General features: G+C 39.7%; 1 protein-coding gene across 2 annotated transcripts in view; it reads left to right on the forward strand.

Annotated features, from left to right (window-relative positions):
- Positions 1 to 2,849: 2,849 nt before the first annotated feature.
- Positions 2,850 to 23,993, forward strand: part of KDM5A (lysine (K)-specific demethylase 5A) — a 51,151-nt gene continuing 30,007 nt past the window's right edge. The window contains exons 1-10 of one of the 2 annotated variants that reach the window (XM_014937441.1): positions 2,850 to 3,053; positions 4,927 to 5,004; positions 6,052 to 6,174; positions 9,173 to 9,343; positions 9,835 to 9,969; positions 15,172 to 15,277; positions 15,816 to 15,904; positions 18,894 to 19,052; positions 21,404 to 21,523; positions 22,617 to 22,775. In XM_014937441.1, the coding sequence (XP_014792927.1) occupies positions 2,889 to 3,053; positions 4,927 to 5,004; positions 6,052 to 6,174; positions 9,173 to 9,343; positions 9,835 to 9,969; positions 15,172 to 15,277; positions 15,816 to 15,904; positions 18,894 to 19,052; positions 21,404 to 21,523; positions 22,617 to 22,775 (1,305 nt within the window). In that variant the 5' untranslated portion in view covers positions 2,850 to 2,888. The remainder of the gene's footprint in view (positions 3,054 to 4,926; positions 5,005 to 6,051; positions 6,175 to 9,172; positions 9,344 to 9,834; positions 9,970 to 15,171; positions 15,278 to 15,815; positions 15,905 to 18,893; positions 19,053 to 21,403; positions 21,524 to 22,616; positions 22,776 to 23,993) is intronic. The other variant, XM_014937440.1, reaches the window with a different exon arrangement.

Raw genomic sequence — 23,993 nt, forward strand, 5'->3', positions numbered from 1 at the left:
TTTTAGAAGGCCCTGGTGTCTGAATTCGTGAAAATATTTACTTTATAGCCCAGCTATGGCATGGGGGCTTCAGGGTTTCACTGTTTTGGAGCTAGCTAGTGTTTCAAGGTCTCCAGTTTACCAGGTGCGGGGATGAGACACTCAACCCAAGCTGGCCAACACGGTTATTTCATACCAAGAACGTCACATTCGGTAAAAATTAGAAAGTTTGCTGAGGAATTCTTTCTCTTCTGTGATGGTGGTGGTCCAGAGAACTTCTTGCTGTCGTGATGGACCCCTGAGCCCTTTCTCCCCTTCCTCCTGAAGCCGCAGTGCTTGCGGTGTCCCACGTTTGCTGTCCCCGGCCAGGAGTGCATGGCTTTCTGCTGATAGAACGGGCAGAGTATATATAATGCATATATAGATATATTTTATATTGGTATTGGGATCAATACTGATTCTACACCTGGTATCTCTATACAGTATATCGATCCGCTATCTAGTCTTCTTCTATTAAATCCGTTTATATTTCAACCCTCGAGTTTCCTTGTTTTTTTTCCCCCCTGATTCCCCTTCCTGGGTCAGGAAGGGTCACTGGGTGCGAGAATGTCCTGGTGGGAGGTAAAAGAGAACCAACGTTCTGTTCAGTAATTTTACATCAGAGCTAGGCCTCTTCTAACTCTCTGAAATTAAATTGTGGAGAAGGCTGCTCGTTCTCGGAGTGATAAGACCAACGTTTGTCCCTCGTGCCACAGAACGGTGTGCAGACAGGCTCTCGCTTCTACTTATTGCTGTAACAACCAAAGTCACCCAATTTTGTTATTTGCCCCGTTGGAGAGTCAGAAATGGAAAAAGTGTAGAGGGGTCCCAACTGTGAGGAGGAGTGGACAGGAGAGGTGACCCAAACCTGACCAAGAGGAGTATTCCATCCCATCTGCCCCATGCTCAGTATAAAAGCTGAGGGATCAAAGGGTCAGCGCTCTTTCTTCGATGTCCGAAGAGGACTCTTGTCTGTTCATCTGCCTTTGATCCCAATCCGTGTGTGTTCTTGACTCCAGAGCTGGAATCCAGTTCCCATCCATCGCTGAGTCCAGCCTGGAACTTTCCCAGTGCCTGCCCGTGACCTCATCCTGGCAGCTTCATACAGTTCTATATATATTGTATCTATTGTATCCATCTTATTATTTCCCTTTTTTTTTTACTTTAATATTAATATTTCATTAAAGTAGTTTGTTTTTTTCTAAACTCATAAATCTCCTTATCTCCTCCTCTCTTTTGGGTGGAGAGGGAAGGGCCATCTGTGATTGTGGTTTTGGCCAATTCGGCCTAATCTACCACAGAGAATAATTGTCTAAATGACAATAAATTTTTGTGGGTCCTTCAAAACATAGCACGCACATACACCTATAGGTTACATACATATACATTTCCTTAGGAGAACCTGGTAAACCTTATCGGAAGAGAGACACAACCAAATTATTAATTAATTGAAGGCCAGGCTGGATGGGGCTTTGAGGAACCTGCTCTAGTGGGAGGTGTCCCTGCCCATGGCAGGGGGGTTGGAACTTGATGATCTCTAAGGTCCCTTCCAACCCAAACCATTCTATGATTCTATGAAATAATAAAAGAAAAATTAAAAATGGCAGGAGTGCACAGAAATTTGCACTCTACATACTTTCACAGTCATAAAGGTATCAGGCTTCTACGCTGGGAACCCCTGGAAAAACGATAAGAAGACACTGCAACAAGCTAATAACCACTGGTAAACTCGACGTTTTATAATATCAGTTTGCTCCTTACGAAGAACTTCTGTCAAAATTAACCCTTCGTTGTCGGAGCCGTTTGTGTCTCGAGACGCCACTCAGGGGCGACACCTCTTCGACCCGGCAGGGAAGCAATGAGGACAAAAATCGCTCTGAAGTGGGTCTTGAAATGCTTTAAAAAAACGAAGGGAAATTAACTTTTCCTGTTATTGCCATGGCGCCTTGGAAATAAAGAGGGGAAAGTGAGGACACCGAAGGCAGGCTGCTGGTTAAAAAAAAAACAAAAAACAAAGCAAAAGAAAAAAAACAACCAAACTGTGGAATTATTTATTTTTTAAAAGATTTACGTCGTAATGAGGTAAAAAGAGGCACGAAAGGGGTCTCAGCTTTGTGAGGAACCGCCATTTTGGCCCTGAGGTAACTCCAGGCCACGCCCCCTTTTCCCCGTAGGCCACGCCCCTCTCCCTCAGGCCCCGCCCCGCGACGGCCGTCGCGGGGCGTGGCCTGAGGGAGAGGGGCGTGGCCTACGGGGAAAAGGGGGCGTGGCCTGGAGTTACCTCAGGGCGCTTCAGACAATGGGCGAAACGGCCCCTTTCCCCAGCACCGGAAGCGGATGGCTCGAGTTTCGCCGCACATTCCTCCGCGCCGGAAGCGGCGGCGGCCCCGCCCCTCCTCGACTCCTTATCCCCCATCTAACGTAGCTTTGAGGGTCCACCGGCGGCTGTGCACGGTGGAGCTCGGAGGGGGCGGGCGGGATGTTTCCTCGCCGCTAGGGAGCCGCTTGATGGGAATTGAGCGGCGAGGAGGGACTACTTTTTTGGGTCGGAAGGCAACAGCGTTCGTGGTGTGACTTCCGGGGGGAGGGCGCTGAGGTAGACGCGTAACTTCCGGCGAGCTGGAAGGCGAGCGAGAGGGGCTCGGCGGTTTGAGGGGGGGAGGTAGCCCCGGGGCTAACGGGACAACAACACTCGCTTAGCGGCCGCCCCCGCCGCTCCGTACGGATCCTCCGACCTCTATCCAGCGCCCCTTCTGACCGCCAGCCGCCGCCGGAGGATGCGCCTCGGCCGCCGGCCTTGCCCCACCGGCCGCCCCTGAGGGCTCCCCCCCTTTCCTCCCCGCCGCCGTCGTCGCCCTCCCCCTGCGGCCATGTCGGGGGGCGGTGGGTTGCGTTATGCGGCCGAGTTTGTCCCCCCGCCGGAGTGCCCCGTGTTCGAGCCCAGCTGGGAAGAGTTCAGCGACCCGCTCGGTTTCATCGGCCGAATCCGCGGCCTGGCCGAGAAAACCGGCATCTGCAAGATCCGACCCCCCAAGGTACCGCCCGGTTGGGCTGGGGGCAGGGCTTGGGGGCTGGGCTGGGCCCCGGAGGGGCTGGCGGGGGGCTCGCTGTGTGCCTCGGGCTCTATGAGGGCTGAGCGGTGGAGGTGGGGAGCGGGGGAGCCCCTTCCCCCCCTCCCAGGGCTCGTTTGTGGTTTGGTGTGTCGCCGTCCTTAGGCCTCGCTGTCCGTGCCGATGGCACCAGCCGATCTGTAGGTCTCGGACCTCAGAGCTGGCTTTTGTAGAGGTTGCTTTGGAGCAGGTGAGAAACTAGTAGTGCATGGCGGCGTCCAGGACTTCACGCTCTTTTTACTTTAAAAAAAACCCCAACAAACCAACACCCAACTTGTGAAAACTGCGAAGGCATTGTAGGTGAAATCGGGCGTGTGATGTGCGAGGGGGGGAGAGGAAGGATATTTCTTTTTAATGGATCATTGTTTATAAACATAGTCTTTAAACTGTTAGTGGAAGGGCGGCCAACCTGTTTGGCCGGGGGAATTATGTTTATACGTAGCAGTTTAAAAAGGTAGAAGCTTAATCTCTCTGATGACTTGATCATTATTTTAGGATGACTTGCCCTGTGACCTGGTAAACCGTTTAGATGAGAACGTTGGGCAATTTGGAACGTCAGGACCATTTAATAATTAAAGTACAAATAAACTTGAAAGATAACTGTAAGATAAGACAGTTGAAAACCCTGAGAAAGAGAGGGAGGGAAAAAAAACCTGAAAAGAAAGCGTGTAACTGAGAACAACTTGGATACGGGTTGCTGATTGGATTTCATGATCCTTCCTCTCCTTCTGACCCGGCTGGGTTGCTGGAATCTGTTTAGCTGTTTAGTTGGTTTAATGACATAGTGAAAACTTGACCTCCAAGGGGCTGCCCTTTCTAAAATAAGCAGAATGGCTTAGGTTGAGAGGCCACAAGAAACCGATCCAGATCCTGTTCATTGAGAATAACTAGAACTTTCCTGGCCGCTGAAGGCTTTTGTGTTTCTCCCTGATTGCTTAGCTGTTTGCATTGCAGGGTTTTGCAGGATGCACGCGTCGGGTTGATTTGCAACCTGCAATAAGGGCTAAGTCAGACACTTTATACAAACCTTACTGATTTATTATTCTTTTCCATTATTAGAAGCTGTAAATATTTTACGATTGTGTTTGAGGCCTTTATGTGCTGCAGCAGTGCAAATAATAAATATTTAGTGTGGCTCGTCCACCTGGAATGGGACGTCCTTACTCTGTTGTATTTACTGCCAAGTAGACCATCTACTATAACTTAAGCTTTCTTAAAAAGTACTAAAAAGCTGAATTATACTTCTCTTGATGTTGTAACAGAGTTTTCAGAAATGGGGCTGGGAGGCACTGCTGACTGTGTTGAGAAAGTAATTATTTAAGGCTTCATTTCTGTTAAAGAGCTGGACTGTCTTATCTTTATTGAAATGACTGTAGACAAACATGAAAAAAATTAGGTGCATAATAATGTACTTGATTTGCTGTTTGTCACTGTTGATGGTGAGAATTTTGCAATGTGCAGGATATATGGAACTTTAAAAAAAGTAAATAAATAACCAACAAGTTACAGGGTATCATGTTTAAACTCAGTGTGAGGTAATGCATACTGAAATGCTTTGAAGCTTATTTTCTTTTATACTTTTAATTCTGTGAGGATGTCTTTCTTCAAACTAAAATATCATGGAAAGAACATGATTTAAAAGAATGTCATAAAATTGTAAAATGATATCACCAGTTGTACTGAGAAACTCATTTACTGTTGGGAACTTGTTTACTCAGACATTGTTAGGGTCTCCTGTTTCGTGCATTTTTTTGAGGAGTTTCTTGAAGGAATAAAATGTCTTTCTGTCTCTGTTTAGGACTGGCAGCCTCCATTTGCATGTGAAGTACAAAGTTTTCGTTTCACTCCACGAATTCAGCGCCTGAATGAACTGGAGGTGAGCTTTTCACTGTTGACATTTTTTGTGTGCACTGAAAGCAGGAGGTCTCCTCACTTGAGATTTGCATCTTGGCAAGTTTCTAGATGGGAGAAACTTCAGAAACCCATAGACCACATCAATGTTTATTCTTGGCAGTGGCAGAATTCATATAAAATGACTCTCCACGGCTTTGAGAAACGTCTGGGTTTTATTTTATTACCCAAAATAACCACAAGAGTTTTTCACATTCAACTGGAAATGTCTTAAATGAATGCCAAGTACCATGTTGTGTAGTAAGAGCAGCCAGTGTCTGGCCTTCAGAGCTGCACAGGCAATTAATGTTTTTTTCTTGAAATATTTACTGCTGTTCTGAAGCCCCTGGTTACCTTATAGTGTCTTGATAATGAATTTTAAGCCTTAAAATGGACTGTTTTTTTTTTTTCTAGGCTTATTGCAGTTGGTTAGTTTTGCAATTCAAAAATATATGGGACATTTCCTGAAAGCAGTATGAGTCCCATTCTGTTCTTATTTCTTCTTTTCTCTATAATATTTCTCAAAGCCTTGCTCTGTTCATATATCAAAATGTATCGCTTGACTTGTAAATGGGTCTCCTTATGGAAAGTGATTTGAGTATCCAAAAATACTGAAGGGAGGAGGTCCTTCTGTATGGTTAAGGCATATATAAAAACCGTTTGTAACTCTCCTCCTCTCTCCCCTACCTCAATGTCTATTTTAATAATTGCTGTGGTGTTTCTCCCTGGAATGCTGATTTTTCCTAAGTATGCATTTTGGTTCAAAGCAGGAAATTGTTATGTAGCAGTTTGGTTTATAGGATCTTAAATGCAGAGAGAAAAGCATATGTGATTTTCTGTTTGTAAAGATTTTTTTTTTTGTCAGTATTTCTGTTAATAGATTTTTTTTCTTACATGACTAAGAAATGCCTCACTTGCCAAGTTTCACTTTGAAAATGTAAACACTATAAATATTTGCCATGTTTTTTCTTGGGACTACAAGATACTGTCACACTTGTTTTGAGACATACGCGTTTGTCTTTGTTGATTGCAGGCAATGACAAGAGTGAAGCTGGACTTCTTGGATCAGTTAGCAAAATTTTGGGAGCTCCAAGGATCCAATTTAAAAATCCCCGTGGTTGAGAGAAAAATACTGGATCTGTATGGTCTAAGCAAGGTGAGTAAGCAATTGTAGGCCTTGTTCTGATTGGGAACTCGTTTTTCATTCAAGCTCAAGAGGCCAGCAGCAAAGAGGGCTTGTTTTAAAGCGTTAATCTCATTAATATGGAGATTAAGTGAGAGTGGAAAAAATAGAGTGAAAGAATACTTAAAAATTGAATGGTTATGGCAGACATGTTAAGCTCAGTTAAATCAGTTGCCCTTGGTTGAATTCTTTACAGTATGTATTCGTTACCTGGTAAAGAGCTTGAACATCCTGATGTCACCTGGCTTCTTGCTTTTTAGTTCTCCTTTTTTACATACAGTAGAGCTGCAGGAGTTTGAGGTGGTTTCTGAGAAGGCAATGGTATACTTGCTTTCAGTTCAGCTCCTGACCTAGCAATTCCGTAATGAATTGGTTTTGTAATTGCTTCCTCCTCTCTCCCAATAGAAGTTCTCCACCTGACATAAATATAGATCTTTGAGAATTTATAATTTCAGCTTCTGGAATAATTATTTTAATTTCCAAGACAGGCTAGGCTTAGGGCTGGCTTGAAATTTGTACTCCTATAGTTATGTTTGGTGTCTTGTTGTGCAAAGTTTGCACACAAATCTTTGTTGGTGTTTGCTTTTGCACTGGCAAAATCTATTTACTGTTGTAAACCTACCTGCTAAAGATGGATTGTTAATATAAATAGGTAGACGACTTCTTGCACAGTAAGGAATGTATGTAAGTATAGTAGTTCTAGTGCTTCTAGGTTAGCATCAGTTTCCCCATCAAGATTTCTTTCTCCTAGGTAAGTAAAAAGATAAAGATCTCAATAGATTTTATTTTTAAAGAAGTCATAATCTTGGATAGGCTAGAAGAGGGGGCTAACAAGAGCCTTATCAAGTTCAACAAGGACAAGTGTAAGGTCTTGTACCTGGGAAAACAGAACCCGGGAGTGCAGCACAGGCTGAGATCTACCCACCTGGGGGGCAACTCTGTGGAAAGGGACCTGGGGGTCCTGGTGGACAAGCAGCTTGATACGAGTGAGCAGTGTGATGCTGCAACAAAGCAAGCCAACAGGATGCCGGGCTGCATCTGCAAGGGCATCACCAGCAGAGATAAAGAAGTCTTTATTCCATTCTACTCAGTGCTTGTCAGGCCACCCTGGAATACTGTGTTCAATTTTGGTCCCCATTATACAAAAAAAGATGTTGACAGGGTGGAGAGGGTCCAGAGAAGGGCCACCAAGATGATCAAAGGACTGGGAAGCCTGCCATATGAGGAAAGGCTGAGAGAATAGGGTTTGTTTAGCCTTGAGGAAAAGAAGGCTTAGGGGAAATCTTATCACCATGTTCCAGTATTTAAAGGGTGGCTACAAAGAAGATGGAGACTCAGTTTTTACAAGGAGTCACATGGAAAAAGTGAGGGGTAATGGGTACAAGTTGTTCCAGGGGAGATTGTGATTGGACACCACAGGAAGACTTTTCACTATGAGAACAATCAGCCATTGGAATAATTCCTCCAGGGAGGTGCTGGATTCCCCAACATTGGACACTTTTAAGATTCAGTTGAACAGGGTGCTGGGCCATCTTGTCTAGACTGTGCTTTTGCCAAGAGAGGCAAATGATCATCCAAATGATCCTTGAGGTCCCTTCTGACCTGGTACACTATGATATGATTCTTTTTGATGGTCTGGAATTGCTGCTAAAATGCAGAGAAAAGCTGATAAAATGTCCTTTGGTATTTGGATTTTTTTATTATTTTCATGTCTATGGTGGTTTACTGGGATATGCAGAATATCATAGTGGTACTGGGAAATACGTGTGTCACTTTTGAGTTGGAACATGTTAGTTGACTGCAGATGCTCAGGTGTAAGCTTATTTAGTTACTTAGTGGCAGCTCTAGCCATGGTTTGTGTATAGATAATTTTAGAAATAAAATTTTCACAGACTGTTTGAAGACAAGTTGAAATTTAGAAATAGTTTCTTTTAAAAAGGCTTTTCTAGTACTTTGCTGTAAATATGAGAAAAAGAAAACAGCAATATTGTTGTTCGTTATTTAAGTGCAGCTAACTCTGATTATAGGAGGAACCAGAATTAAATAATTTGTCACTGTCACACTTAGATATTTGAATTTACCTTGGCCTCAATTGTAGGCTATAAATTTTACTATAGATACAAAATGTTTTTTGCAATAAGGTTGCTAACAGTCTGAAGCATTAAACATGAAATCTAGTCCTCATGTGTAAAGAACTGTAATGCAAAACTACACTGTAAAGATGCTATTAGTCTTACAATACTATAAATGAAATTACAGTCCATTTGGGTTTTAAGCTACTTGGCAGTGAAACCATAAAGGGAATGGAAGCAGTGGAAATGTGGCCAGTGTTTCTGAGGAAGGAACTCGCGTGCTGTTAGGACCATTGCTTGGAGGCAAATGGTCTATCATTTTTCATTCTATGTACATTAGTTCTGTATGTGAATTACTAGGCTCAAACCAGTTGAAGCCCAATGTAAAAATTGGACCGAGTTAATTTTAAGGAAGGTAAATTCAGTTTCTCCTCTTTTTACAGTAGTCTCCCTTCCACTTAGGGTTTGGTTAGAGTTTCTATAACACTGAAGTTGTGAGCCCCAGTTCCCCCTTCTCCCTGTGGTTTGTTAGAATGGGCTTCTCTCCTGGCCAGGCTTATGTTTTGCATCAGGGTACAAGTCTGGTGAGAGTTAACTTTTCAGTTTGTTCTGATGGTGAGGTTTGTATTCGTTCCAAAGTATCATAAATCTTAACTGTTGGACTCCTTCTGTCTTGGACAGTACACAATTTACATTTACTAGGAAAATTGTCATGTTTATATTAAGTCATGAGGATAAATAAGTGCTTAAAGTACTAGTCTTTCAGGAAACAAAAACTAAATTCAGCATTCTGTCATTATTTAATAGAATCTTTTAACATTTGGTTGGTGTAATTTTTAGTTTGTGCAAGGTGGTGAGAGCAGCTCAAAATCCTTAACTTTTTGATTTATGCGTTTCAGATCGTTGCCAGCAAAGGAGGCTTTGAAGTAGTCACTAAAGAGAAGAAATGGTCTAAAGTGGCAAGTCGGCTTGGCTACCTGCCAGGAAAAGGCACAGGGTCATTACTCAAGTCTCATTACGAACGGATCTTATACCCCTATGAGCTCTTTCAGTCCGGGGTCAGCCTTATGGTGAGATGCTTTTCTTTCAGGATATGAGGAGGGGACCCAAACTGCACATAGAAGACTACTTGCTATTGCCTATGAAACTAGGACACAGGGTCTATGTTTTCAGAAGCTTCAGCTACGTAAACAAACCCAGAAGCACCCTCATAGTTTCCTGTGACAGAAGAGCACTAGAAGTTGTAGCATTACCTTGTGTAGTTATTTTCTGATAGCCATTTCTTTATAGGACTGAGGCCAAGCATATTGGGAAGGAAAACAGGACAAAAGATTATATTATTGAGTGGAAAGATGTCTTTCTCTCCTGTAAGCTGGTAGTTAAGATTCAATTTCCTTATTTGAAGGGTGTGTGGATTAATTGGTCTCTTGTCCAAATGGCTTGTTTAATGCTGCGTTATTTCACTCGTCCTGTTCCTTAGCAAAGAGAATGATTTGCAGACCATGGAATGATCAGCACTGCCTGATCAATCAACCTTGTGTCTTGTGCTCTGATCCTCTAGGGCATCCAAAAGCCAAACATGGACCTCAAAGAAAAAGTGGAGGCTGAAGACCTCAGCTCAGATGCCCAGGCTTCCCCAAAGCAGGCTTCGAGAATGAACGTTGTGCTGAAGAGAACCAGGCGTGTCAAATCCCAGGTACCCCTGTTAATTGGCTCTTGTGGCCAGAGAGCAATTAGTCTTTGCAGCAGTGCAGCAGCCTCTGTCTGGCTGTAGGAGCTTGCTGAAAAACACCACCAGGAAGGAGACTTCATTTAAATAAAATCCAGAGAAGGATGTCTCTCTGGGGTCTGATTTACTTATCTAAAGTATCTAAAAACTTTCAAAACCTTTTTGTTTGTTGATGGGTGCCTGTGTACCTTGGTAGTGAATATACCTGTGAAAACTAAATGGGTAAAAAAAAATATCTGTGGAATGATGTTGAAGTTTCTGCTTGTACAAAGTTTGAGAAGTTTTCTAGAACTTTTTTAAAATGCACCATTTAGTTACATGAATGCAAATATATGTCGGTAAGTCTTTATTAATTGTTGAAACTGCACTTGGGACTTATTATTTCAAGCTGGACAGACTGTTTTTGTGAGGAATGAAACAAGATACGAGGGCAGATGCTTAGTGATGGCTGGAACTGTATAGGATTTCCACAGTTTTTCTACTGAAAAGCAGTTTGTTTTCTTCTGGATTTCCAGGAACATCTGATATTCTACTTGGTGATATTAAATCCTGGGAGTACTCCCCACTAAATCTTAACTCAAACTGAATCACCACTATTTTAAAGGCTGTTTTGCTGAAATAATCTTGGGGGCCTGATGGCTCCATTGCTTCTTTTGCACGGTTTAGAGCAGGCCTTTACCTACGGCAGGCAGCATCCCAAGGCTCCTCACAGCTCCCTGCTGGCCAATCAGCAGAACACGGGTGAAAGCTGGTTTTTATATGCAGTAAACTTACTGCTTGATGCCATTCTGGACATCTTAAGCACCACATAATTTTTTCAAATGCTCTTAAACTGCTGTTTTCAAATCCATCTTTCTAGTCACTGAAATCTAGTCACTTGAATATCCTTTATAAGCTTTCATCTTTTCTCTGATGATTTTGACTAAATTGCCTTTTTTTTGGGGTCTGTTTTCTTAACTTACTGAAACTGACTTGATTTTATTTATCGTAGCCATGTAACAATGCATCTCACAAAGCCAGTCTCAGGCTGTGATCGTACCACATCACTTGAATCTCATATTGGTAGTGAGCTATCAAGAAAAACTAGAGAATGACCACTTCAGTTCCTGCAGCATTTGTTATGTGGAATTCTGCTTTGGTTATCCTGTGGGATGTCAGTCTAACCTTTTTTTCTCATACGTGAGATAAGTGTCACATTATTAAGATCCTGTGGATCTCCTTCTCTGCTGGTTTCAGTAGAATAATGATACTTCTCATTTCTCCTTGTTGGGAAAAAAACGATTCTCTGGTGATCCTGGCACAGGATAGCTGCCTCATTTCAGAAATGAGAGAAGTCATTTTACTTGGATCATCTGCAAAAGCTAAATATATATAATATTAAAATGCCTTTTATTAGGCCTCCAACTATGCTGTCTTTTAAGCATGACAGTTATTAAAATGGCTGAAATTAGTTCCTTAATGCAGGAAAAACTCAACCTACTTACACAGCCAGCAAAAGTATTTTTTTTGTCTGCATTGGAAGCTGTGTATAACTCTTATATCAACTCTGGGACTGTATTTAGAAAGAGATTTATCCTCAGTAGCCCCAAATGATAGAAGTGTAAATATCTGGGGAATGCTAAGAAATTGTTGCAGATTTCAGTGCACCTCCTTTATTGTAGGCAGGACTCTTTTTTTATTGTTTGAAGTGCTTACCTGGAATTGTACCAGAGATTGTCTAGATAATCTTCAGAGAACAGGTAATATGCAAGTAATGTAAACACCTGCTAAATAAATGTCATTCTGCTCTAGCTGAAACATCTGAATTACTTGTGTAGTGTGCCAAATAGTCCAATGCCTGGCTAGTGACTGTGGATAACTATACTGACCTCTGCATCACAGAAGATTTCTTCCAAGTGCTAAAAGTACTTTCCAGAAATGCTCTGCATCGTCGTCTTGCAGATAACTTACCTAAGAATGGGTGATAAATAAGAGAGCATAAAGATAGTAGCAGAAATTACTGAAATAAACAAAAAAGTCTCAGCAGCAGAAGGGAGTGGCAGACTTAAAACAGCAGTTTTGTGAATTTTTTAGAGAAAGTGAAAAATGAAAGAAAATAGGGAATGAGAATTCTCCTTTGTGAAAGATGGGTTGGGAATCTTTGGTTACTACATTATCCATTTGGCTACAGTCAAATGTCAGTTGAATACAATGCCTCTGAATAGGAAGGGGATAATTTGGTGATGAGAGATTCTGCTCAAAAATAAACTTAATGCTTCATTCTCTTTCCATTTTCTCTGAAGAAAGCTGTCACAGAACGGGAGCAGGGCAACTGAATTCTTAAAGGCTTGTAAAGAAAAGCACAACAAAAAGTAGGAGTTCAGATTAGGAAAGGAGAATATCCTTAAGGAAAGGTTAAATTTAGGAGACTACTTCTTCCTTAGAAGAGAGTAGTGTATCTTCATAGATGATCTGTTAGGTTATATTTTTAACTGGCAAGGGATTTGTCTAATGAGGTTACATCACGATGGTTTATGGTAGAGAAATGCAGTACTGGAACAAAAAGATAATGAAGCGCTGTCTTTTCAAAGGATATTAATGTCCAGAGATACTTTTTTTTTTTTAAAGAAATTAATTCTAACTAATATCTGATTTCAGGTTTCTTCTACAAATTTGAGTGGTTTCAGAATAATGGACTTTATTAAATTAAGCTTCCATTTTTTAAATTTGAAACAGTTCTTTCCATGAGAATTGTGTGAAATAAGAGAACTCTGGGAGATGCTGACAAATGCCCCGAACCCATAAATATTTTGATTAGTGGTTGTAAGTGTTCCGATCTTGTGTATTGGGTGTGGAGGGATGGGGATGCAAATGTTTCAAAGCTGATGAGGGTAGGACAACAGAGAAAAGATAGTGTGTGAATCCAATGTAACTGGATCATGTTATTAGGATTCACCCATATGCAAGAAAAGCCTTTGGATTGTACATTCAGTTGAGAAGGTAAATGAATCAAGGATTTGCATCCTTCAGGAAGAAGAGAAGCTGAGAATAGAACTGCAGTTTAATAAAGTTCATTTAGCTTTTTGTTACATGGAAAAAAAAATTAATGCAGAACTTTGATGGAGTTTTGTGCTGTTAGCAATGAGAAAATGACAAGGAATGCAAAGTGCCACTTCCATGTGCTCACAGTTTTGAGTTTGGTGGTTTTGTACCATCTTAAATTCAGTGAGGCATCTGACTGCTTTTGGCATTCACAAATTGAACTATCAATATACTGGTAGTGTTCTTAAGATTATATAGAAATCTGATTTTTAAAAAATATTTCAACTTTCAAGATGCAACCTGTTCTTTTTGAAAACTGTATAGCTTTTTCCATCTGGGCATGAATGGATTATATCTACTTATGTTTGGTGGAATCCAAGTAAATCTGGGCAACAGAGTTATGAAAATACATTTGGGCAATGCATTTCTAAAAAAGCTATAAAACTGAAGAGAGGTTGCTACATGTTAATGATTTACTTCTAGTAAATATGATAGTAAAATTATTTTTCAGGTGTCATTGAGAAAATTATCTTAGGTCACAATAGTAGGAGAGAGAAATTGTGGAGATTGTTCGTAAGTGTTACTGAAATAATGGAAAAATTGTACTGTGCTGAGAAATGTAGTGTAGGTTGATTCTGTCAGGTTCTATTAATTGAGATAATAGATAAGATGTTAATGAATTTCAAATGGGAATTGGGGGACTATGAAGTCTCCAGGTGGTAGGCTTTCCTGTGCAGCAAAAAAAAAAATCAGTGTTTCCTTATGACTTGTTAGCCAAAAAGTGGGGAAGTTATAACAAAAAAATTAGGAGTTAATGTGTGCAGTTTCAGAGTGGGCTTAGAAAGCTGGTAACATATACCTAAAGTGAAAATAATTTTATAGCAACATAGAATACATCAGTGTTTAAAATTAGAATATCAGCAATAATCAGCTTGGAAATATGCTGGTTGGCATAGCACATACATAGTGCATTGGGAACAGAGGCTCTAAAGATCACTAAAAATTCCTTAGAGTAATAATGCCTAGGAAATAATATCTCTCTTAATGTGTTCCGGAAGCAAGAAAACCAACTGATTTAGAAGATCATTTCCATTTATTCAGTCTTTCTATTAGCTTTATTGCAAGTGCATTTGAACTTGGTTTTTTTGGTTATTGATTAAAAACTGAATGCATGTCAGCCCAAGGGAGCTGATTTCATGCATGATATATCAGGCCATATCTGTAGAAAATAACAGGGGAAGTATCATCAGTAAATTCCTTGGAGATAACCTTGCTGGAATTAGATTTGCTGAGACCTTTTAAAATGAGTAAATTTCAGGAGGAAGATTGCAAATGATGGAAATTTAGTGGCCTTCTGTATCAGCTTAGAAAGGGTTTTCAAAGTATAAGAATGCACCATAAAGAAAAATACCAAGGTGATTGCATTGTGGATAGAAACAGAATATGTAGGTTCTGTTTGCTGTTAAGTTAGTGGCAGTGATGTGGGAAAATGATGTAGGTGAGTAATGGGCAACAGGAAGAAGTTCAGTCAAACAGAACACTTCAGGAAACAACACTGGCTGGGGCATGGAGTTGTCTCCTAGTGGGCCTTTCCATCTCTGATTTTGAGGTTGCAAGGGCACCACGAGTAGTGATTTCAAGAGTTGTTCTTAAAACATTTCATCACAAATAAATTCAGGAGCAGCCAAGCTTAAGGAAGTAGGTTGGAACTCATTAGTGTCATGTGTATGTGTCTATTCAAGGAAGCAAATAAAAAAAAAAATCCTGTTGAAACAGTGTATGTGTTAACATCCAAGTGCTTGACTGAATTGTGGCGGATTTGGAAAATGCTACTGGAGCGTTCTTCTTATTTTTTTGCTAAATGTCAAACCTAGTTCTCTTATTTGCTGTGTAAGTGACTTCCTGTAGTTTATCTGTAATCCTAAATGGAAAATAATTTGGAAAGATGGGACAACAATTCTGTCTTTTATTCCACTTGAGTTTGTTTATTTGCTTTAGGAACAGAAAATCATGTCCTTTTGTGCCTCTCATTTCCTCTCTTTTGAATGAGCTGATGCTGTGAGACAGTGGAATTCAAACAAATTATGAAGAGACCTGATGGGGAAATATTGATGATTTGTGCTGATGTGGTCTTGGTTTTATTTTTAGGCAGAGGCAGGAGAAATGAGTAGAAATACTGAACTGAAGAAGCTGCAGATCTTTGGAGCTGGACCCAAGATGATGGGCCTGGCATTAGGAGCAAAGGATAAAGAGGGTAATTAAATCTTGGGCTGATCGCTTTGTAAAGTTACGAGGCTGTTAAATCTTTCTGCATGTCTCTAGAGACAAGATTAAGAAGTAAGCAAATCATTGTAACTGGAAAAAGAAAGCTAAGTATTCTAGGATTTCATTCATGAGAGATTTACAGGGTGCTTCATGTAACTTGGCGTAGTTTCAGCTCTTTATGTATTATATAGTAACAATAACAATTAAGCAGCTGTTGCATGACTGGAAGGGAAAACAGGATTCGACAATATGGAAACTGATCCTACCAGCTAAGTGCACAAATTATGAGTGTAATTCACTCTGTTTCGTGAGGCAATTGGGATCACGTGTGAGGATAAGCAAAATATGTTTTTTCTACTGTTTATTTTAAATAGCCCAGGTACAACAAAACATTTTTGCTTTTTTTGGCTTATCCAGTAGTTTCTAATACAAATGGCAGGGTAGCAGGCTGGACATCTATGTTGTTTTTGAAAGTTAAATCTATCTCGATGTGATATCAATAACATTTAACTTTATTTTACTTCAAGATGAGGTGACAAGAAGACGCAAGGGAACCAGATCAGAAGCATTTGGAATGCAGATGAGGCAACGCAAGGGAACTCTTTCTGTCAACTTCGTAAGTTTGATTCCTTTGCTGTGATTTCTGATATTAATTGATTTACTAAAATATTTTCTTTCTGAAACGTGGCCCTCCTCCCTCCCCCAGAGGAATGGATGGACACTGCAGCAGATGATATTGTTACGGTAAAAATGAACAGTATTTTGAAAAATACCTATGCTGTAGGTTTCTGTTTTAATTTTTTGGACAGGAAGGATATTGCAACATGAAGGTACTTGCTAATCGTGGGTTTGAGGGCTTGCTTTGCCCCATACTTCTTGTATGTAGCTCACTTTTTGAGCTCCCCTTTGGAAAACAATTACAATACTGCTTCTTGTCCTTAAAAATATTTTTTAAAAATATTTTTAGGTGCGCCAGTACTTCAAGAGTTTGGTTTTTAGCAGGTCCAGCTTCTGTGTCTTTTCTGGTTTGAGTTTAAAGTAGTCATTATACAAGTCCATGCAAGAGAAACCCCTAAGGGGAAAAATGAAATATTTAGTGCTCTGATGTTTGACCATGGAAAAGCAGGGTAGAGTTGCTCTTAATGTCTTTCGCAGCACATGACTTTTTACTTCCAAAGTATCATAATTTAGCATGTGTATGCAGCCATGAATGAAGGTGCATGCTTCTAATGTCTTAAGAAAGAGACTCTTCACTAATAATTCAGCTGTTCCTTTTTTTTTCTTAGCTTACAAGAGCTTATTTTAAATTTCAACCATAGAAGGAGAAGGCCAAGGCAACCTAAAGTCTCTAGTAATCATATTTTTATATGTGAAATATTTCCTTGGGGAAAAAGAATGTGGGAGAAGTTGGATATTTAAATGGCACTTAGCTGTGCCATTGCAGTTAAGTTAGAATTTGTGTGACTTGAATTTGTTTCATTTGTAGTACTGCTTCTGAGTATATGATGTTCCCGGGCTGTGTAAGTGTTGTGACTGCTTTGTCTAAGAGTGCTTGAATTTAAAAATATTTTGCTTAGTCTGTTTCTTTATAGAAAACTATATTTGTTTACTCTTTACTCCTATTTATAAGAGAAAATGAAAATACTGAAGCAGCACAACTGCTATTTTGGAACTGTATTGCTGTAACTCTAATCTTGTGAAATTCTGTGACTTAGTACTATTTGGTTGCACAGTTTTTTAATACTTGGATGAGAGTCCTTCAAGAAAAGTAGTCTTTGAAGTGCAGAGGTGAAACATTAGCCTTATATAACTTATGTCTGAAAAATACTGTGGTGCAATTTTGTTTATACTTCTCCATCATTCACTTATCTTTTTGTGAAATGCTAATTAATAAAAATGGATCTCTTTATGACCTCTCCGCCCCTCAATACATATAGTTTATAGATCATCATAGTCATACTCTGTTTTGTTACATGGCTTAGGAGGCTTATTTGTGGTTATTGTGTAATCACAGATCTGCTTGTTGATATCACTTTCAGTGCAGTTTTTGTATTTGACAAATCATCTCTTGGGCTAACAGAAAAAACAGTGCCTATGTTAATATAAATTTGAAGAGAAGGAGGTATTATTAGTGGTAGGTAACTAGTGAGTATCATAGAATAGCTTCCGCTTATGATGGCCATTTTAATGCATTTTTAGTTTTGGGAAGAGAACCTGGAAATGTCTGCTAAGGTACATTCCCTCTTTTTTTATATACTTATGATAAAAGCAACTGATTTCGTGTTTTACACAGACATGGTATTCCATAAGAGTGAGTGCCTGGATTTTTTTTTTTTTTTTAAAAAAGGAGAAAATTATGTCTCTTAGTAGAACTGCACCTTTTTTAAAAATTGTTTCTTAAGAAACCTGAGCAATCTTGTTAAGTATATTATTGCATAGCTAGGAAGTTGCATACTTAGTTATGCCAGCCTAGCTGGGGTTGACATCAAGTATTTAACACAGCTGTATGAGCCTAATTAGCAGAAAAGCATATGTTTTTGTGACATCTTGGTGAAAGCAACAACCCCCCAAAAAAAATCCCAATGCTTCTGGTGTTAGTTTGAGCTGTGTGAAGGAAATATGCAGAGCCTGAGTTGTCCAGTGACTGATGAAAAAATAACCCCATAATATGGAGCAAGTGTTATTCATGAATGTTAGCTAAAAATTATGTATAAATTTTTATGATAAAGCAACACACAGTTTCTTCATTTAGATTATCTTACAGATATTCAATAATTTATAAAACGCCTATATTAAATTAAAAGTGCTTTGAACAATGCAGGGAGAAACAGTAAAGAAAATTTGAAACCTGTTGATACAGTTTTCTCTTTGGTCCCTGAGAATATTTTCCAGGGAGTGTTGTCTTGCCAAGATAATCTCTCAACAAGAACACCTGTGAAAATTGTTTGCTACTGTATTAGGAGTAATACTTCTCTCTTGTCATTTAGAGGTTTTTATCCTTTATTTTGAAGAAAATGGGAAAGAAGTTGATACAGAGAGAAAAGTTGATAACTTTATATGCAGTTTCCTTCCCTTCCCCTTCTGTTTTTAGATTGAAGTCTGTGGATTTGTTGGTTTTGTTCTCTTTTTCTTTTCATTGCAAAGATAATCACTATACTGTTGCAAGTGATGGCATGTGTGCTTCTGAAATAGTTTTTTGGAGAGATTCCTCAGCCATGTGCTCTTTGCAGGGATTTAAGTTGAATTATTTTCCATGATAAAATCCCAAAGAGAGGGAGAGCATGGATTTCTAAGAACTGTAACCTATTCTTTTGCCTTAGAATATTGTAAATGAGATGCTACTTTGTGTTACATAAGAAATGATTGTCCAACTGGACTGGTTAGTTATTTTGCAGCTCCCAAGGTCTCCCTTCCTCCCACATATTACTGCTTTGGGGAACTGAAGCATAATGGTTCATTCTCAGTGCTTCTCAAAAACCAGAGAAGACTGGGTTGATGTTCATATGTTGGACTTCAGGATTACATCCGTTGTTTCTTAGTTTAAAGAAGGCAGGGTCTGGATGAGGAAACTTTCTGTAACTTGTTTTTTCTTTTTTTCTCCACAGGTTGATCTGTATGTTTGCTTATTCTGTGGCAGAGGAAATAATGAGGACAAACTGCTTTTGTGTGATGGATGTGATGACAGCTATCACACTTTTTGCTTGATTCCTCCTTTACCTGATGTACCCAAGGGTGACTGGAGGTGTCCAAAGTGTGTTGCTGAGGTATGCTTCAAGTTTTGTATGTACTCTTGTGTTCCTGGAAATATCAGAAGAGCAGTTCAGCTCAATGCCATTCCATCTGGGTAGAAGCTGTGGTTTTCTTTGGAATGTTGTCAAGATGAGCTATGAATCTCCAGCTGTTCTTGGTCGTTGAGCCATAAAGAGAGAGCAATGTTCCTTCTAGAGCTTGAGTATAACCTTTGTTTACTATACAGCCATGTGACAGCTAAAAATTTGGCCTTGGTGTGCTAAGAGCTGAAACTCAATTTGATAGGATGGTAGTGGGAAATTAGGGTGAGAAGTAGGTGATATGTTTCAGCGTAATGATGAGATGTTTTGGAAACTGAAGCAATCAAAGTATGCAATTTGGGAAGTCATTAAGGCATTGTTCAGAATAGCTTGTAGCAGAAAGTGAAAGAACTAATTTAAAAATTTGTAGCTATTTTAGATTTGGTTTAGACTAAAAGAGGAACTCTGCAAATGGAAGCTAGTTGAATTTCATTGTTCAAAAAAGAAGAGCTACCAACTTCCAACAGCCTAAAGGCAGTGAACATCATTAGATTGGCTTGGTATTTGTCTTCAGAAAACAAATTTTGCATGCTCAGGAAATTGGTAGATGTAGAATTCAGAAGAAAAATAAATTACTGTTTCTAAATCTGTGATTTTTGTGACTGGCATTAACTTTTTAGACCATGTTTTTTCCAAAAGGGGCAGTCACACACACAAACATATATATACACCCGTTTTCCCTCACATCCTTCCCAGCTGTGGGCTTCTGCTTTTTTCTTTGATGGTATAAGAATAGTTGTGCAGCCTCATAATGAGGTGGATCAGCTCACAGCTCTAACCCTTCACCAAGAGATTAGGTTGTCAGATGAACTCAGGCAAATGCAGTTGTGAAAGAGGTGGAAATTCATAAAGGCAAGGGAAAAGATGGAACTAACCCTTTGGGCTGCTGCTCACACTGTGGATTAAGCTGCTTTTTTATTGTTCCCTGAAGAGAGAGCAATAAAGCAGTATTAGCAAAGTGCAGCAATTCAATGTGGAGGTAATTGGAGAATGTAGTAGTAAATATAGTGGCTGCAGTGGTTTAAGAAGATGGAAACCCAGAAGAAATTCCAGTACTACTACTAGTGAAAACAGGGATATGTTGTTGCCAAGGAAAAAAATACGCATGCAGTGGCAAAATCAGGAAAGTTCAGGTGGGAAATAAGTCATTACTAGCAAATGATAGAGAAAATATTTGAAAAATTCTGAAAATGCATTGAAAGTAAGAGGAAGAAGGGGAAAAGCCATAGCTATATTATGCAATGGAGAGTAAATAAATAACAACAGAAAGATGTTTGAAATGCAGTAGGGCTTTTTGCCTCAGTTTTTACTTTAAATATTAACTGCGTGTAGATGCTTAATGTGATGTTAACAGCAGGGTGCTGAAACAAAAGCTAGGAGGAACAGGGTAAGGGCTCTTCATATGTATTCAGGTCAGCATTGTTTGACAGTGTTTGCAGAAGTTGTAGATTCTGTGTTGCAGGCTCCATTTAAGAACCAATTTGATAAAAGTTTGGCATAGTCTAAGGATAATTCCTCCTGAAGAAAAAGAAACTATTGTTCTCTTTAAGTCTTCTAATCTTCCAGTTCTAATTCCTTTCCAGTCCTGTTTCCTTGTGACTGAAGAGCTGTCACGTTTGTATTCAAATGTGTCTTGTATATATATAAACATTATGTCAGATACAATAAGCCTTAAAAAAGATACTGTAGAAATGGGTGGGGAGAGTAGCTGAAGTGTGAGCCAGTATTTTTTGCACTCTTGGAATGAATGGGAATAGAGCAGTGGAAGACTTGAAGGTTTTCTGTCAGATGGACAATGTCTGTTATTAGCTATGTTGCAGTGTTTTAATTTCCTTCTTCCCCTTACCTCCTGTCTGCTTCCACAGTGCCAAATGCATTGGTGATTTGCTGAATTGATAAGACTGAAGCGCTTGCAGGGTTTGTTCCTGTGCAGTTATTCTGCAGGTTCTTGAATCCAGCGTGTCTAAGAAAGGTCTCGTGGCTGCCTGAGCATCTTGTGCACTGTCTTCCTCTTTGGCTGGCAGCAGTAGATGATGAAACTTAGTTTTGGACAGGAAAGCAGAAGTGCGTAGCGTTGGGGTTTACTGTGTTAGATTAGCTTCTGTAGAATTAATTCTGTTCTGTTTCCGTTGTGGTAGGACTTCCTTAGCTGAGGAGAGCACTCCAAACTGTTAGCTTACTGTGTTTTGGTAAGGACTCAGATGGACACTAGGGTTTTTTTGCTAAAAATGTAACTATGTCATAATCTGCTGCAGGGAACAATATTTTTATGTTCTGTCTCCTAGGAATGCAACAAACCCCGTGAGGCCTTTGGATTTGAACAAGCTGTCAGGGAATATACTCTCCAGAGCTTTGGTGAAATGGCTGACAACTTCAAGTCTGATTATTTCAATATGCCGGTCCATGTGAGTTTCAACTTTTGTTTGATTCCTTGTAGGGGAAAAAGAGAAGAGGTTTCAACAGATTCTAAATTTTTGCTGAGGCATCTTAGCTTTGTCTAAAGAGGCACCATAAGCTTCACACATATAAACAAATGATTTAGCTTTCTGGCATCTGGTCTCATTTCAACTTCTTTTCACCCTTTTCCTGTGACGGATAAATAGCTCTATTGCTTGTTAGGGGATACCTTAGTGGCCGTACTGCAGTTAAGTTCTTGCCCTTTTTGATTAATCAAACCAAGTATCTTGTTCTTGTTTGGCAAAGGGGTCTTTTCTCCTGCCCTTCTTATGCTTCTGTCTTGATTTAGTTTGTTCAGAGGATAAATCATTGTTTTCCTCCCTGTTACAGGCTTATCTTGTAGACAAGTCCATAGACTAAGTCCGTCTGATAATCAGGGGCTTTTTTGTTCCTCATCTCAGCAGCATTTTTAAAACTAGCATTTTTGCTTTGGCACACTTCCATGATTTCACTGTCCTGTAGACTGCATGCAGCACCAAGCTCCTTCTCCTCTCAGGGTTCTTTAGGCGTTCTTGCTAAAGCTTCTACCTTTTAAGGACTCCAATTTATGATACAACTTTGGGACGCTGAGCAAAGCAAAGGAGCAAAACTTATTTTACAAATAAGTTTCACAAATAAATGCATATGAGTTGTAATGAGCTATATGAGGACTACACTCTTAAACACAATTCTTTATCTGAATTTCCTCACTGTTTCTCAGAAGTTTAGGTTGTTATCCTCTGAAATAGTTTGGAATTTGCATGCTGTTCATTCTGTTTGTTGCTTGACTTCTGGCTGTCTCCTCTTCCCCTTCTTTATGGCTGTACTTCTGGTAACCCCATCTTTTTTGTCCATTCCATCACTTATGATGTGGCATCCCATTTCTGTTACATTGCAGCCGCTACTAAGGAGTACAGACCAAACTGCATGACTTTGAAGAGATGGAGGAGAGAGAGGAAGTGGCCTGGGTGTTTGAAAATTCATGGGGGATTAGCAATGATTTATTGTTTGAATGATAACTTCTATGAGTCTTATCTGCACGTACATCTTTTCCGCTTTCAGATGGTTCCCACTGAGCTTGTAGAAAAAGAATTCTGGCGACTGGTGAGCAGTATAGAAGAAGATGTCATTGTGGAATATGGGGCTGATATATCATCCAAGGACTTTGGAAGTGGCTTCCCAGTGAAGGATGGCCGACGAAAGCTGATGCCAGAGGAGGAGGTGAGGAACAGGCTATGCAGACTGACCCCGTTCTTTGCTCTGCATAAGATTTCACATTAAGAATTTAGGTCAGAAATCGGTGTGGTTTTTTTCCTGAAGAAATGGCTTGAGGCTTTTGCATGCACTTAACATTCCTTTTGAGCAGGGCATTAATCTGATACTTTATGTTCTTTTACGGATCTGGTTGCTGATGGCTAATCTGCTTTTCATTATTTAAGTCACACCTGTTTTTTATCACTTCATCTTACCAGGCAAAGAAGTGCAAATTGTTACAGTATGGCCGAGTATGGGGAGACCAATAAGATTTTTCTTGTTCCAAACCTTTTTGTTATTGAGTTAGCTATGGAAACATGATTCTAACCTTTTTAGGATGTTCATAATAGGTAAAACAAACTAATTTGATTTAGCTTGTTTCTCTGACTGTGCATTCCGTAAGAATGTAAACATGTAGATACAGCATCCTATTACAGAAAGTTTTATAAGGAACAGCTGGTAAGTATATTACCTGTTTTCCTTCGGATCTTACTGTAGCATATAAATTTTCTGGCTGCTTATATGTCTAAATTCAGACAAAATGAGAGTAAATGTGTGGTTTTGTGACTACACAGCCTCAAATCAATTTATACTGCTTACTGGAAAAGGTAATCCTGCACCTTTTTACCTGTGTTTTTGTTGGCTGCAGTAATTGTCTAGTCAGAACTGCTTGTTGATCTATTTGTATGAAAGTAGTAAGTTAAAAAAATGCTTTCTAGCCACATCACTTAAGTCATCTGTCTGACTGCACTGTCTTTATAGCACCAGAGCAAAGGAAACAGCAGGGACAGCTGAACTGAGGGTGTGACCAGTCCTTTCAGCAGCTATGGGATATGCCTTACATGACTGAATTTGTGCTAATAGCTTTTTTTTAAGGTGGAAAGTAGACTGATGTTAAAGCACAGTGGTGAGATTTAAGGCAATCTGTTTGGTTTCTCATTTTTTTGGTACAAATTGTGTATATTTGAAATTAAAGGTGGAATTGCTTAACTGGTCTTCTCAGAAATGTGTGTAGGAAATTTTTCTCTGGAGAAAAGTTTCTAAAGTTACCCTATTTCATTGAAGACTTCAATGAAAGTCTTTTGTTCTTCTATGAGCATAGCTGGTGTTTTGTTCTGCCAAGAAAGCATGAAACCTATGAACTTGGAGGTAAAAAAATATCAAAGTAAGTCTTGATCCTAAGAA

The sequence above is a fragment of the Calidris pugnax genome, unplaced genomic scaffold (assembly GCF_001431845.1).
Source record: "Calidris pugnax isolate Ruff unplaced genomic scaffold, ASM143184v1 scaffold1, whole genome shotgun sequence".
Classification (NCBI taxonomy): Eukaryota; Metazoa; Chordata; class Aves; order Charadriiformes; family Scolopacidae; genus Calidris; species Calidris pugnax.